Raw genomic sequence first — 15,417 nt, 5'->3', positions numbered from 1 at the left:
CACCCCCCCCCCCCTCCTCACCCCCCCCCCTCTCACCCCCCCCCCCCCTCACAGGTACGAGCGGCGGCTCCGCCTCGCGCCGCTCGTCTGGGCGGCGCGGCTGCGTTTCTCGAGCGGCATGTGAGATGTCCAGGACACGTCCACGACATGTCCGAGACATGTCCTTAGGCGCGGCTGCGCTTCTCGAGCGGCATGGCGGCGAGGCGTGTGCCGTACCCCGCTTCGCTCATCCTGCCGCCGCCCGCGCGAGCCGAGCGGCCGCGCACCAAGGCGCGCGGGTTGAGGTTGTGACGGCGGGCGGGCTCTGTGCCTCTGTCCTCCCAACCCCGCTCGGTGGTGTGCCTCTGCCCGTTGAGCGTGTGTAGGCGGGCGAGCGGGCCTTGTGCCCCTGTCCTCCCTGTCCTCCCAACGCTCCACTCCTCGGAGGGCCTGAGAGTAGCGCCGTCGATGCGGGGGTTGCGCGCGTTTGCGGCCCGGTACGTAGGGGGCGGGAGGCGGTGGGCGTCGGCCGCCGAGCGCCAGCACCTCCTCTCCTGGCCGCTGATGGTGAGAAAGTGAGAGTCAGGTCCGTGTGTGTTTGTCGTGACTCAGGGGAGTGGGGGTGGGCTCATCCTCTTAACCTCTAGCCTCTATAGGGGGACGTTCCCACTTTTTATTTCCATCTCGCGAGGTATCTGGTACCTGCAACCAAATGGCAAATCCGAGCCAGCATGCAGTGCAAGCAGCATTCGCCCTTGTGCCTAGGAGATATCAGATAACCTCTTTTGCTTACCCTACTATGCTTCTCGCACTCATGCTTCGGTGTGAATCACGCCCGCTGTGAAAACATTTTGCGGGGGATTTTGCGCCAGTCGATAGAGCATCAAAATACCTGTCAGACGGTACCTTTTTCTGTCCTCGCCTCTTTCGGCACAGCACTACGAGGTATATCGAGGACGGACTTGTACATTTACCAGGGCGTGATTGGGGACCTGCCCTGCATCGGCGACACGAAGATCTTCGCCGGTGTGCCGTCGGACCCCTCGGGGGTGGAGCGCATAGGGGCGTTCGTCGCTTGCGGCAATATGCTGCCACGCGCCCGCGAGACGGTTTTGGGCGTGGAGGCCGGGGACAGGCACGGGAGGGTGGGGAGGTGGGATCCGCGGACGGGGACCGGGACGGTTGAGGCTGTCAAGGGCCAGTACACGGACGCAGAGGGGAAGTGCCATGTGGAGGCGCTGCTCTTCGAGGAGTTCGGCGCAATGAGCGCGGGGGTGGAGAAGCTCTGCTGATGCGGGTGGCTAAGGTGGCGGGCGCCGGAAGCTCACGTGGTGGCAGTACGACCAGACGTCGTGGTCGGCGCGCGAATGGATGCCGTTTGCGCTGCAGCGACTGTCAGTGCAGCTTTGGACGGCACTCGCGGACGAGGCACAGCGCGCCATTGGTGCGGCGTCGCGCGGCCGCGAGGGACCGCGCACCGCGGGGGGATGTTAGTGGGATGGGTGGGGGGCTCGAAGGGGAAGGGAGCGGGGGGGGGGAGGGAGCTGTCCTCGGCGCAGCCGATCGGCTCCCGCGGCCTGAGTGGTAGCCTGCGCAGCGGCGCGACCCGCGGTGAGGCTGCCGATCGTCGAACTTGCTTAGCTCTCAGTCAAGACATTGTGCATATGGCCGACTACACGGTAAGGCATACGGACCTTGCAGAAAACCTTTTCCTTCTAAGCAGGGCTACACAATGACCCTATAGTGTGTGGGTGTTCCTGGCGAGTTGTGATGAGTAGAATTAGACTAGCCAATACTATTTTGAAGTTCATATATGAAAATACCAACTTGCCTATGTGCACGTCTCCGCCGCGGCGGCCCGGAGGCGGCCCGGCGGAGCGGTCAGAGCAGCACTGCGCGGGCCGGCGATCGACTCTCGACTATAGTACGGGCTCTATTGAATGGCCTCAAGGTGCTCTCTAGGGCTGCCCTATTCCGCTCGCCCGGCTACGTCGCCGGGCTTCGAAGGAAAAGGTTTCGCTCGGCACGGCGTCGGAGAGCAAACTTCGACGTTCGTCCTATAGTGGAAGCTGGACGCACGTAGGCAAGTGGCCCATGACCAGGCGGGCTGCTGCTCAGAATCTGGGCCGTCGGCGCTCGCTCTCGCGCTCTTCATAACGGCGTTGCCCCCTCCCTCCCGCGCCGACGTTGGGCAGCCCGACCACGACAACGTCAGCGCCGCTGGCCTGCAACTCGAGGCGCCTTTGAATGAGCACGAGCCGGTGCGCGGCGGCGGCGCGGGTGATGCAGCCCAAGGTGACGGCGACGGCAGAGGGGGCGGCGCCGGCGGCGGAGGAGGCGGCAGCGGCGGCGATGGCCGCGGGGTCGGCCCGCCCGCCTTTGCTGCTGGTGCTGTGGGCATCATCACAGCTCAGCGGCGGTGTGCGACCAGGGCCAGTGGTAGACTTTCGACGCGGTGAGGCTGCTCTCTGAGCAATGACACTAGCAAGAGCATCATGTGTGTCATCGGAGTCACTTGTATTACGATACCACCACGCCGCCACGCTCGCAAGGGCCGCCTAAGCGCCTAAGCACCCTAAGCACCCCCCCGCTTAGGCCGCTTAGGCGCTTAGGCGAGTGACGGCCGGCTGCCCGGGGCCTGGCGTGCCTCCGCCGTGGGCTGAGCGCCCGGGAGAGCCACACTACACTCTGCAAGTGGTGTGCGAGCGTGTAGCCTTTAGCGTGCAGTCGGCCATATGGTCGGTCTCTACGACCGACGGATCAGCGAAGCCTCCTGCCTGCCAAAGGAGGACGGATCGAGCACATTTGCGGCCTGGCTCACGCCTCGCTTGATAGGTCTGTCTCCTGACGGGTGGGCAACCCGAACCGAGCGACACGGACAGGCGTTTGAGGAGGACGGCACTAGTCGGAGCGCCTACTTGTAGCTAGTACCGGAGGCGCCCGCCGATCTGGCGACGGGACGCTCGCCGCTGGTGGTCTGGTTCTACCCTGGCAACGCCGGTGAATACACCAGGATGGGAGGAAGCTCCTCCCGGTGGACCTACGACGGCGGCGCTGGTAGTGAACGCAAGCTGGAGTGCTGTCGCAAGACGGACATGTTTGGAAAGTGCACACACTGGGCTACGGCAGGCTGCCAATGGGGGCAAGATCTTGGCAACTCTCCTGGCAAAGTATGCTGTCCTGACGATCGCAGCGTCCTTACGGTGACCGCTACTACCCGGCTGACTTTGTGACTGCAATCTCTCGATGAGGTGTGGAGCCCTGCCGGTGCGAGGGTGGTCGGGGCTGCCCTCCTGGAGTCGCAAAGCTACCAGTGCTACGCATATGAGAACCCGCCTCCTTCCAACGACATGACCGTGCACGCTCAAAAGGCGTTTGGCGCGTGCCTTGAGCCCGATGAAAGCCATGGCTACTGCCCAGGAGGGTTCACTGAGGCAAGGTACTTTGGACAAGACGTTCGACGCCACGTCCCCACACTTGTGTCGAACGAGCCGCACGACCCCCCTGACGGGGCGGAGCACTATTTATCGACAAGATTGCGACTCACGCTCGGACGCTGTGGCAGCGATCCGACTCCAAGGAGGGTGCAAAGAAATGCACGAGACGACAATCAACTTCATCCATGGCGTACTAAGTGGTGAGATCAACAACGCTTGAATGAGAGTAGCGCGGCCGGGGTTAGAGAGAGCTCAGAGAGGCCAACTTCCCCGACCCCGTCCCCCAAGCACGCAGTTTTCAGTGAGCTACGTCTACGTGTTCATGTTCATGTTCATGTTCATGTTCATGTTCATGTTCATGTGTTCATGTTCATGTTCATGTTCATGTTCATGTTCATGTCATGTTGTGCAGCCATTTTCAAAAGCAACAGGTATACCTCTTTCTTTTCCATGTCTACTTTGTTTCTCTCTTCTCTACTTTAGGTACCTCGCGAGGTACGCGACAAGGTGGTACCACGGTCTGGCGTCCGCGCCTCCATGAAAACTCCCGATGATGTGCCAAATTCATGACTCGGCGGTGCCTCCCACCTCTACGTTCAGCGCATAGTGGAGCGCCCATCCAGCGAGGCCGCCTGCGATGACGACGAACGGCGCCAAGACCTGCAGGACGCGCACGCCGACAAAGCCGAGGATGGCGATGCCGGTGGAGTAGGCGGGGAAGGGGGAGTTGACGAGCGTCTTGGCGTACATGGTAAAGACGGACGAACCGATGATGCCGACCGCCGCAGCGTTGACGCCGGGCAGCAGCCGCTTATACCAGGAGGCCGCCCAGACCGCCTCGGCAAACGGCATCACGCCAAAGATGAGCAGCACGCCCGGCGTAAAGATGCCGAGCCAGCAGGCGAGCGAGCCGAGCAGCGGCGCGGCGCCGGCGGTCGTGGCGGCCTGCGCGCCCAGGTAGGCCGCAATATTGAAGTTTGGCCTATGCACACCGCTCGTATGAGAACCTGCCCTGCCTGCGGAACCCCCGCCGCATTGGAGGGCGGGCCCGGGCATCGCTTGCGAGACCCCCAGGCCGGCGAGGAACTGGTGCTCGGTCAGCAGGCCCGCCTCGTCGACGAGGGAGAGCTGGATCATCGGCAGCACGATGGGGCCGCCGCCGTAGACCAGCGCGCCGATGATGGCGAGCCGTGAAAAGAGGTAGAGGAGTGTGGCGGCGGGCGCGGGCGGTGGCGGCGAAGGCGGCCCCTCGGCTCGGCTCTCGCCGCCGCCGCCTAGGGCCGGAAGATCAGGCAGCCCGAGGAAGCCGCGAATGAGCGGGGGCTGCGACTGCGGCGGCGCTGCGGCCCACTCGACCAAACCCTTGACCGCGGGCAGCTCCTGCGCCGCCACGCTCCCGGCGACGACCAGCGCAAACAGGAGCAGCAGGCCGCCGCCGGCGACGCGGCCGACGCCACGCGACTCCCCCATGCCGGTGAGCGAGTTCTGCTTGGTCGGCTCGGGTACGTCGCGCTCCGCCTCGGGCGACACCGCCGCGCCGTCGGCCGAGCTGAGCGACGCGCGAAGCGACTCGGCCAGCTCGCTCTTGCTCTCTCTCGAGGCGCCTCCTCTGCCCGCCGGGAGCGAGGCGAGCGCAAGCGTGAGCGCGCCTCCGGCGACGAGCGCGGCGGGGTAGAGCCACGCGGCCGGCAGCGCGACGCACGCGGCGCACGTGACGCCGGCGATCGTCGACGTGACCCGGTCCGTGCACAGCTTTTGGCACAGGCCGAGCGAGGCGCCCGCGATCATCGCGACCCCGACCGCCGACAGGCCGGCGCCGGCGCAGTTCAGCGGCGTGCCAGGGACGGAGAGGGAGTCGAGGAAGCTGGCCCCGTACCCAAAGGCGGTCATCGTGAGGGCGCCGGGCATCAGGAAGAGCAGACCCGTCATAAGGCCGGCGAGCGGACCCTGCTGGCTCATGCCGAGCGCGAAGCTCATCTGCGTCGAGGTCGGGCCAGGCAGGCACTGGCCAAGGGCGAGGAGGGAGGCAAAGTGCAGGTTCTGCGAGGGTGGGCGGGGTCAGAGCACGCACGGCGGGCGAGGGAGCTGAAGCAGCGGATCGCGCCGTGATCCACCCCATCTTCTGCACAAACAGGTCGGCAAACAGGCCGATGTGGGCCGCCGGGCCGCCAAAGGCGGTGACGCCGAGCACGGAGAAGTGGAAGGCTAGCTCGGACCAGGACGCTCGCTCGCTTGCCGACCGCACCATGGGTGTGTCCATTTATGTTATACCAACACGCGCTTGTGCGTGCGAGTGAGTGTGCGTGCGTCCGTCGGGGTGTTGAAGAATTTTGCGAAGGCGGGACCTGGCGCGCACTGGGACTAACACACATAAAGGATCCCAACGGAATCGGACCCTGTGAAGAAGGGGAGATACGGATAGCGTTTGGGGCGGGAATGTGGGGAGGAAAGCTGCCGAACATGTGGGAGCCGATAGACGCGGAGATGTACGCGATACTCGCATACTTACGCAAAATGGCGAGCGCGAGCGACGCGCAAGCGCGGCGGTGCTTAGTGCTATGCGACTGCAAACCCGCGCTGCAGCAGATTGAGAATGCGCACCGCAAAGGGATGCCAGAAGGCCTGAGGGACTGGGAGAGAGGCGGACTGCTGGAGGCGATCGCTTACTATAGATCGAAGCTAGAGGCGGTGGTCTTCATGTGGGTGCCAGCACACGTGGGAATAGCCTGCAACGCTTACGCCGACGCGGTGGCAACAGCACACCTCGGGGATAACGACACGGAGGACGCCTCGAAAGTGGTGCGGGACGCGGTGCGGACGCGGCCATGCATGTACACGGCGCGAAGGGAGGCGGCAGAGAACGCAGAGAAGAGGGAGATAGTGGACCGACGGACGTACGGACACATGTGTAAGAGCGCGCACGAGTGGGTGTGCGAACAATATCGAAAGACAGTGAGGCCGGGGTCGCACACGGCAGGGGTGGCGGGACGGTTGTGGAGCGAAGTGGCAGTAGCCAGCCTCAAGCATCGATGGGATAATAAGATGAGATTACCAGACGAGAACGGGGGGGAGGACAGGCGGGCGACATTTGACGACGTCGGGGATCACAATGTGACGACCAAAACGATCCTGGGGGCCAGGGTGAGACAACAGGTCGGGGTGCCACATGGGGCACACCACAGGCGTATTCTAGAGGGGGAAAAGAAACGGGGAATGAGGGGCCCCGCCACGAGAAGTGCGTTCTGGGGATGCAGAGCGTGCAAAGCGGCTAGGGATGAGGTCGCAAAAGAGGCGCGCGAGGCAAGGAGGAGACGCGGGGAACTGAAAGACTGGGACGACTGGAAACAAGAAGACAGTGAGCCACCACAGGCGTCGTTGGCGCACATACTGAGCGGCAGCTGCGCTGGAAATAAGGAAGAGGCGCGTCACTTCATGCGGAAGCTCGACAAACACACAGCGAGGGCGACAGCAAGAGTTGAACGGGAGGCGCCGGACTCAAAAGACACCGCCACATTCCTGAGACGAGCGAGGGCAGCCTCCTTAAAGGCGAAAGGGTCTAGATTTGGGGCGCTCGCCGAAGAAGAGTACGACAAAATAGCGCCCGTGATTGCCTGCACGCTACCCGCACTCACGGACTCCATACCCGAAAGAAAGAGAAGGGAGCTCGCGGGAGAGGTGACGAGTGAACTACAGGTAGTGGGGAAGGCAGCCTCGATTGCCATACAGACATGGGTGCGAAACAACGACAAGACCAAGGCACGGGCAGAGGAACGAGAGAAGAATATAGGGTGGATAAAGCGCCTGTTCACGGCATGGAGGGTGAGCCACACCGAACGTACCGAGCGAAGAGCCGAGCGGAAGGAGGACGGGGAAGATGACTCCGAGGAGGACGAACCAGTGGAAATCCAGTTGTCAGATGTCACGATGCATCCGAAGGGGACCCCAGCGCCGGCATCATCCGTAGAGGCACGAGTGTTCGAAGAGAGAGTGGACCTGAGCAACAACATGACCTGTAGGCAAATGATCGGAGTGGGAGTCAGAAATGTGGTCCTTGCGCGAGGGGAGCTCGATAGACTCGAGGGGCCAGGATACGCCGCGAGGAGGACGGAGTTGCGCCGACAGGCGAAAGAAGCCGCGAGAACAAGGGACCGGCAGGTGGCGGCGTCGCAGGACGAGGCAGAAGAGAACAACGCGTCAGAGGAGGAAGTGACAAGGGAGAGAACGACGAGGGTGGGACGACCGCGAGGTGGCATGAAGGTTGCAGCGAGAATCGGCGAGAGACTGCGAAGAGAGATAGGAAGAGGCAGACTCCCTAGGGTGGGTGACGGATAGCGCACCACACACCTCTCCTTAAAATCCCTGTGTGGTGGCGGCGTGCCGTCCTCCCATCCCTCCCTTGGGTTGTCTGTTTTCTTTCTTTCTTTACTGGGACTAACACAGGGGGAAAGCAGCGCGATTCACACGACAGACAAGGCGCAGCCGACCGACGGCTTACGCCTTACCTTTGCGGCCTACCTAGAATCAGCACACGCACATCTGCTCGCGAACACTCATCCAATGAACTATCGTCAACCATGAGTGCGAGATAGGGCTAGCGGCTGGCCGCGCCCGTGAGGAGGAGGAGGGCGTCCATAGACACCTCACACGACCCCACACACACACGGTCTTGTCCGTGCCTTGCGGCCGGCGAGATTGCTAGAGCGGTAGAGGCGGAGCAGTCTGTGCTCTAGCCTCACACGTTACCCCCTGTCGCCTGTCTGTGTTTGTGTCCTGTTGTTTGAGCCCTTGGCAACGTGGGTGCTGGGGGGGGGGGGCGGGGGGGGGGGGACGTGGCCCCGAGTGATGTGTTACGCCCACTCGGGGTGTGTGGCAGCCCAGCTACCGTCGGCTGTGTGTCCTGTGAGCTTGTGTGTGTGGTGTGTCGCTCGAGCGTGTCGTCGTCATCTGTCTCGCGTCCACCCATACCGCGTTGGTGTCCAGTCCGAACTGTTCTTCACCTTCCTACATACATACATGACCCCATGCCCACCCTCCACATCGGCGCTGCCGCGACCCGTGCCGCCGCTATCCATACCCCCCTCGTCCGCCGCCGCCATCCCCACCCGCCGTTGCCACACGGACCGGCGCCGATTCCATCCAGGATACCAGGAAGCTCAGCTCCGCCTCGGCGGCGGCTGGAGCTAAGCTATCCGCAATCTGGAAGGGCCGGGCGGGGGAGGTGGGGACCGTCGCGAGATGGTGGCGAGCCCGGCGACGGGCCAGGACCGGCCAGGTCCAGAGAGCTCCAGGCGAGAGCTGGGGGCAGCTGTCGGTTGAGGAGAAGCGAGCTGACTGACTCGCAACCCCTGACTCGGCCTCTCGGCATGGAGCCGGCCGGGACATGCATGTGACAAACAAAATGTTTGGTATTGCTAAAAATCTCTCTCTCTGCATGTGTGTCTTGTGAGCTTGTTTGTGTCTGTGTGTCGCTCGTGCGTGTCGTCATCATCTGTCTAGCGTCCACCCATACCGCGTTGGTGTCCAGTCCGAGCCTGACTGTTCTTCACCTTCCTACATATGTATGTTAGCAGGGAGGTGATGAGGAGTCAGTTATGCGCGGCGGGCGGTTAGACGTTACGGACGGGGCGCCATGCATGCATGTCCGGCAGCCCCTAGCTAGGGCAGCCCTACCTAGCTAGCGCAGAGGAGCCAGGTGTGTGGTACTAGTAGTGCAATAAGATGAGAAATATGACGACAGGGGTGAAAAAAGAAGAAATACGAAAAATGAAGTGCCGAAAGTCGGCGTGTAATCCCGCATGAATTCTAAGGCCCGAACGAGAGTCGCCGCCGCTCAAGGGAGTCAGACGGAAAACATAAGGTGAGACGCCAAATATGGCTGAATCGGACTACGAGTCCACGTTCGAGGCGAGACGCCAGACGGCTGAATCGGGCTACGAGTCCACGTTCGAGGCGCCGGCGGTGACTGGCCGCAAGCGAAAGGTGTCGGCCGACCGCGTGGGCTGGGACGCCGCTTCGGACCGGTCGGTCCTTGCGAGCTATAAGGCGCTCGGGCCTTGCTGGAAGGGCATCGCCTCGAGGCTTCGCCAGGACACGGGCGAGGCACGCACGGGCGACTCTGTGCGCAACCGCGTCCTGCGCCTCAAAAAGCTGGGCGAGAACGCCGACAAGAATGGCGACTGCTGGACAGAGCAAGAGGTGCAGTGCATCAGCCAGGGCGTTCTCGACGGCCTACGCTGGCACAGCATCGCCTTGCAGCTCCCCGGCCGGACTGCGAGCTCTTGCCGCAACCGTTGGGTGCGCCAGAAGCAGAAGGATTTGGCGCGGATCGGGGTGGAGGCACGGTCGGCGGCAGAGGTGGACCAGGCCTGCCGGCGCCACGGCCTTCTCCCGACGCGCAACACACACGGCGGTCGGACTGAGCCAGTCCCCTTCTCTACGAAGCGATCCGCCTTCCAGACGGGGCCGCAGCCACCACCGCAGCTGATTCCGCCAAGGCCACCCCAGCTGCCGATGCAGCCGCAGCAGCCGCACTACGTGGTGCCGGCGGAGTACCTCTCCCCGGTCGTGACCATGACATGGCAGCCCCGGTATCTCCCCATCTGCGAGGCGCAGTTTGTGGCGGGGCCCTATCCCTCCCACTTCCAAGGGATGCTGCCACAAGCGTGGCAGCAGGCACCCCACGGAATGATGCCGGTCGGCGCAGCAATGCCGGGGTGGCACTTCGCCTCCGCCCCTGCCGCGCCACCTGCACCCGCCTCTCTCGCCCCATCGATGGCGGCGCCCCGACCGGCGGCGGCGGCGTACGTGGCGGCTGGGGTTAGGGCAGCGGCGGCGAGGGAGGCGGCGGCGGCGGCGGCGGCGCAGGAGGACTCCAACGCTCGGGAGCACGATGCAGAGCAGCGCTACTACGCACGGCTCCGCTCCCTCGTGGCTCAGGGCCGGCTGCCGAAGGGCGTGGCGGACCGAATTGTGTTGGGGGGGAAGAGCGAGAGCTCGATCGCCGAATGAGGGGTTCGCAGGTAATCTCTTACCACGCGAGACCGCTGATCGGTTATTGTGTGATGTATATAGACGACAAAATAAAACTCTCAGAAAAAAAGAGGGAAGAGCATGTGTGAAAGGTAACCCAGTATTGTTGTTCCCATGTACTGTCCCCATGTTAGTCTCAACGAAACACTAGCCTCAAACGGCGGGGGATCTTTTGACTCGCGTCTCGGAGTGGATGGAACTACATTCCCAAACACACTGTAGAGCCGCTGGCAGCCGGTGCCGGGGGCGTGCACCTACGTCAAGCCTGGGTAGGCTGCACGGATTTTCTTTTCAAGAATGGCGTACGAAAGGCGTCCCGAAAGGGACTCGCGCTGCGCAACCGACGCGGCGAGGAGCTCAGCAAAGCTCTTTGGTGGGGCAGAAGGTGCGGCGCCTGTGACCTTGGAAACGTCGACCGTTTTTGCAGTGGACGGCAGATCCCCATACCCGCGTGTTGCCAGCTTCTCCTGTTGAGCCTTCTTCGCCGCCTCAATTCTGGCCTTTGCTGGTGCTGGGGAAGATGGAGCTCATGGCTGTCGTCGGCGGTGGCATAAGATGCGGCTGGGCAAAGTGCATCGTGACGGACAGGGGCATGGGTGGCGGCGGAACAAGGAAAGCGGACGCTCCTCGCGCGCACGCAAGTAGCGCGCACGCGAGGTAGAGGCACCAGCGGAGCATGCTCAGGGAAATGCTCAGGGAAATGCTCAGGCACTGGTTCTTGGAAACGACTCGGAGAGCGTAGTTTATTTTTGCTTGGCCGGACATCATGACGGGGTAGGTAGGGTAGGTCTGGGCCCTCCCGTCGGGGTTTTCCCTCTCTCCACGCTGGAATTTTCACAGCAGAAAAAGATTTTTTTTCGCGGAAATCACGATGTCAACCCTCCCCAAATGGGTGATCTGGTTGGTGCTTGTAGGGCTTGAGAGTGGCCTGCCTGCCATGTCACAGGAAGGACTGTGGTTGCAGGAGAGCACCACCAACCATCACTTTAAGTTGGTATGGTACCCCACCTTCAACCATCCTATGATTTCTTTTTTAGTTTCCCATAAGTAGGGTAGGTAGGTAGGTAGGTAGGTAGGTAGGGGCAGGGCAGGGGGGGGGGGCCGGCCAGGTTTTTGCAGAATTTCATCATGATGTCCGGCCAAGCAAAAAAAGAATACACCTGCGGAAAGCAAGGTTTATTTTTTGCACAAACTTGAGAGATTTTTTGCAAACTTGTCGCAAGGTATTGCGCGCTGGGTGAACTCACATAAATCATTTGTACAATCAATTGACCGCGCGGACTCCAAGCACATACACAACTGATCGCGTCACGTGTGTGTGACCGTCATCACCCTGCGGGCTCGCACACACACACACACACACACACACACACACACACACACACACACGCAAGCGGTGAGGGCGCAGCCGCAGGGTTTGCCCGCACCCTCCCTGGAGAGGCGTGCTCACGCCCCCCTCGAGGCCACCCGCCCGGGCGCGCGGAGTCGACGAGCCGCGGAGAGAGGCGGGGGCACAGACAGAGGGAGAAGCTCACGCGGCTGCCGACCGCTTCCCGCGCGTCGCCATCCAGCTGCGGAAGCCGTCTGCGAGCGAGAGCGAGAGGGCCATGCGACGCGGCGTGCGGTACGCGGCCACGTTGCCCTCGAAGAAGGTCGGGCCCTCGTCGGTGATCATCGCGTCCCAGCCGACGCAAGTGAGCCACTCTAGCTCGGACGCGTCGTGCGCCGCCATCGCCTTGAGGCAAGCCTCGCGCGCGCCGGGGACACGCTGCCCCACGAGCGGCGCTTGCATGGAGGCAAAGTACGGCGCGTACCACGCCGTCGGCGCGACGATCGTCTCCGTCTCCACGTCGACGAGGTAGCCCGCCTGGAGGAGGGGTAGCAGCGAGCTCAGCTCTCGGTGGGCGGGGCAGGCAAAGGGCGAGGAGAGTCTAGCCGAGTCCGAGCCCCCCCCCCCCCCCCTGTCCACTCTCCCTTGACAGTACGAGGGCCCGCCGGCGAAGCATCTAGTGCTCGCGAGATGTGGGGAGATGCGGGGAGATGCGGGGAGACGCGGGGAGATGCGGCATCTAGGTTGGCCCGCCGCGGCCGAGTGCGACGACCACGTGGTGCAGTCGGTCCAGAGGACGACGGAGAGCACCTGGTAGTTGAGTAAATGACTATGCTTAGTTAGCCAGTACTGAAGGCACGGCCGCGCCCCGAGACGGAGATCACCTTCGCGCCCTCGCCCGTGCGCAGCGTGAGGATGTCCAGCGAGTGGACAGGCCCATACCCGTCGCTCGACACCTCCAGGCTCGCGCTAGGCGACACGATCTCGCAAAGCACCGCCGGCTTGCCCGCGTAGAGCGGGTCCGCGCGGAGCTCGTCCTCGACCTCGCCGCGCGTCACGAAGTCGACGCCTGGAAGAAGAGGTAAGCTCCTCCAAACAGACAGGTGTGGTGGGGCAAGGGGCGTGGGGGCGACCCTCGCGACTCCACGTCTAGACGAGAGGGGCCGCACGGCATTCAACGTGCAAGGCCCGGTGCGCGGGTGAGCGGTGTGTGTGTGTGTGTGTGTGTGTGTGTGTGTGTGTGTGTGTGTGTGTGTGTGACAGAGAGAGAGTTGTGTGTGTGTGTGTGGTCGACGCCTCGCTTGAAGACGCGGTCGCCGATGCCGAGATACGAGTCGGAGATCTTGCAGACCAGGTCGCAGCCGCCGCTCTCTACCCCGCGCGAAACGTCGTGCAGCGCGGCGCCGTCCCACGCACCGAGCTGCAGCGGCCTCCGCGCGTCCGCAGCATCGAGCAGGCCGCACCAGTACTCCTTCTTGCAGATGGCGTCGTACCAGGTGTGCTCTACGCCGTCGGGGTCGTCGCCAAAGAGGACAAAGGCTGCGACGTAGTCGGCGAGCGGCGTGAGCGCGTCGTAAACAATGGAGGCGAGCGTCGACGGCGGTGGCAGGAACCAGATGCGCCCCGGGCCAGCCATCTTCCAGTCGTCGCCCGGCTGCGGCAGCAAATAGTCGCGTAGCCGCTTGCCCCACGCCACCGCTGCGAGCAGCGCTGGCGTCGCCGGCAGGAGCAGCGTCATCGCCGTACCCGCGGCGCCGCCGAACCACAGCCGGTTGTACTGCAGCGCGAAGCGCGAGAAGGTCAGCGGCTGTGTCGCGAGGCTGTAGTAGAATAGGCCCAGGCTGTACGCGGTGCGGCGGAGCATGTCCGCGACGCTGAACCAGCCACAGCCGGGCGGCGGCCTCGCCTCCAGCTGCGCCGCGAAGCCCCACGGCACAGTGAGCGGCCCCGGCTCACCCTTCTTGAGCTGCGCTGACGGCGACATGCACATTCTCTTGCGGCGTGCCAGCGCACCTTGGCGTGTGCACTATAGCAAGGAGTTGGTGGATCGAGAGATTCGCGGCCCACCCAGGATTCGACAGCGTGGATCGCAGTTTGGATTCTTGCGGTGCGTCTTGCCGTTTATCTACGTACGTCCTCTCTCTCTTTCTCAATGTGTCTCTCTCTCATTACGTACTTTTAGCTTACTGGGAGAAATCTCTCTCTTTGACTCTTACGCATTCCCGGAGGAGGACTGCTGACAGGGTTTGCGAGCACAGCGCTGCGTCATTCTTTTTACTCAAGTGTCGGCGGCGTCGAAAAGGAAGGCTGTCTCAGATGCATCGGGACGACCCTCACGGCAGCCGCGGGACGACGGAGCACCACGCGCTCGATTACAAGAAGGAGGTGCAGGCCTTCTCCACCGCCGACATCCTCGCCGCGGCGCAGCAGGGCGGCGCCGTCGCCCGCCGCCCGGCGCGCGCACTTGGCGGTGGCGGCGGCGGCCCACCGGGCGCGACCGCCGCCGCCGCGCCGCCGGCGAACACGCCCGGCAACCACCACGCGCTGGACTACAAGAGCGAGGTCCGCGCCTTCTCCTCGGCGGACATCCTCAAGGCCTTCTCAAACTCGCAGAGCGGCAAGCCCGACGAGGGGATCGCGTCAGCGCCGGCCGCGGCGCGCGGCCACGTCGGCGGGTCGCTCGACAGCGCCGCGGCCGAATCGGGCGCCGCTACGAGCTCGATCGCCGCCGACGCGCGCGCGGCGGAGCCGAACTCCCCCTCCTCGCCCGACGTTCGCGTGCGGAGTTGGCAGGCGGCGGACACCTGCGCCGTGTGCCCGGAGAATGAGAGAGCCGCGGCTGCCCGTCCCCGGATCGCCGCCAGACGCGCTCGCCCAGCCTCCGCACGAGACGCCTCCGCCCCAAGCCGGGCCGTGGCCGCCGCCTTTTTTCCCCCCCCCCCCCCCCCACCACCACCACCACCACCACCAGCCACCCACCCACCCACCCCACCCCCCACCCGCCCCGCCCTCCTTTTGCACCGCGCCAACAACACCCCTCGCACGCACAGGACGAGGGCGAGGCGCCGACCAGGGAGGGGGGGGGCTGGAACGTGGACCGGCTCAAAGACGCGCTCGCGACGACCGACGCGGACCTCGCGCCCACGCACAAGCCCGCCGCTGCGCCGGCCACCTCTGCGCCCGCCGCCTCCGCCTCGGAGCGGGCGGTGCCTCGCCACTCGACCCTCCTAGGAGCCTTCTGGGACCCTTCTAGGAAGCTTCTAGGCGGAGCCCTCGCTACTCGACCTGCTCGACGCGCCGGCGCAGCCTCCGCAGAGGTGCGGGGAGAGATGGGGAGAGATGGGGAGATATGGATCTCCGCCGCCGCAAAGGTGCGCGGGGATTGGCCGAGATCGACCGATCCCCGCTCGAGAGTACACTTGTAGCGCGGCGGCGAGCCGGCAGTGCCAGTCGAGCGCGCACGTAGTTGCGGCGGTTGTCCGGGACATGTGCATGTCCGCCACTCTTTGGCCAAACATGTGCATGCACATGCACATGCACATGCACAACAACAACAAACATGTACATGTACATGTGCATGTGCCCGTCCCTGTCCGGTCCATGGGTGGGTGATAGGGTTAGGGCATGCGCTGCTTCTTGCGT

General features: G+C 63.8%; 3 protein-coding genes across 3 annotated transcripts; 1 reads left to right on the top strand and 2 right to left on the bottom strand.

Moving 5' to 3' along the window:
• Nucleotides 1-3,980: 3,980 nt before the first annotated feature.
• Nucleotides 3,981-5,664, bottom strand: EMIHUDRAFT_103867 (hypothetical protein; the record flags this gene model as incomplete). The annotated part of the gene is made up of 2 exons (XM_005765948.1): nt 3,981-5,456; nt 5,488-5,664. 2 exons carry the CDS (start codon nt 5,662-5,664, stop codon nt 3,981-3,983), a joined length of 1,653 nt encoding a protein of 550 aa, XP_005766005.1.
• Nucleotides 5,665-9,672: 4,008 nt separating this feature from the next.
• On the top strand, nt 9,673-10,492 carry EMIHUDRAFT_357004 (hypothetical protein). Its single transcript, XM_005765947.1, has one exon. It carries the CDS (start codon nt 10,122-10,124, stop codon nt 10,422-10,424), a length of 303 nt encoding a protein of 100 aa, XP_005766004.1. The 5' UTR covers nt 9,673-10,121; the 3' UTR covers nt 10,425-10,492.
• Nucleotides 10,493-11,666: 1,174 nt separating this feature from the next.
• On the bottom strand, nt 11,667-13,803 carry EMIHUDRAFT_437127 (hypothetical protein). The gene is made up of 5 exons (XM_005765946.1): nt 13,072-13,803; nt 12,660-12,844; nt 12,529-12,585; nt 11,834-12,312; nt 11,667-11,783 (listed from the first exon to the last, which is right to left on the bottom strand). Exons 1-4 carry the CDS (start codon nt 13,763-13,765, stop codon nt 11,977-11,979), a joined length of 1,272 nt encoding a protein of 423 aa, XP_005766003.1. The 5' UTR covers nt 13,766-13,803; the 3' UTR covers nt 11,667-11,783; nt 11,834-11,976.
• Nucleotides 13,804-15,417: the final 1,614 nt, after the last annotated feature.

This window comes from Emiliania huxleyi (assembly GCF_000372725.1).
Source record: "Emiliania huxleyi CCMP1516 unplaced genomic scaffold EMIHUscaffold_53, whole genome shotgun sequence".
NCBI classification, from domain to species: Eukaryota; Haptophyta; order Isochrysidales; family Noelaerhabdaceae; genus Emiliania; species Emiliania huxleyi.
Note: the sequence above shows the minus strand (reverse complement) of the source record. Positions and strands in the feature narration are given on the sequence as shown.

Coding starts and splice junctions, on each gene's coding strand:
- EMIHUDRAFT_437127 (XM_005765946.1), bottom strand. CDS start 13,765: ATGTGCATGTCGCCGTCAGCGCAGCTCAAGAAGGGTGAGCCGGGGCCG. Junction 12,845..13,071: donor CGACCGCGTCTTCAAGCGAG/GCGTCGACCACA, acceptor CTCTTCTTCCAG/GCGTCGACTTCGTGACGCGC. Junction 12,313..12,528: donor GGTCGTCGCACTCGGCCGCG/GCGGGCCAACCT, acceptor CCCCTCCTCCAG/GCGGGCTACCTCGTCGACGT.
- EMIHUDRAFT_357004 (XM_005765947.1), top strand. CDS start 10,122: ATGCCGGGGTGGCACTTCGCCTCCGCCCCTGCCGCGCCACCTGCACCC.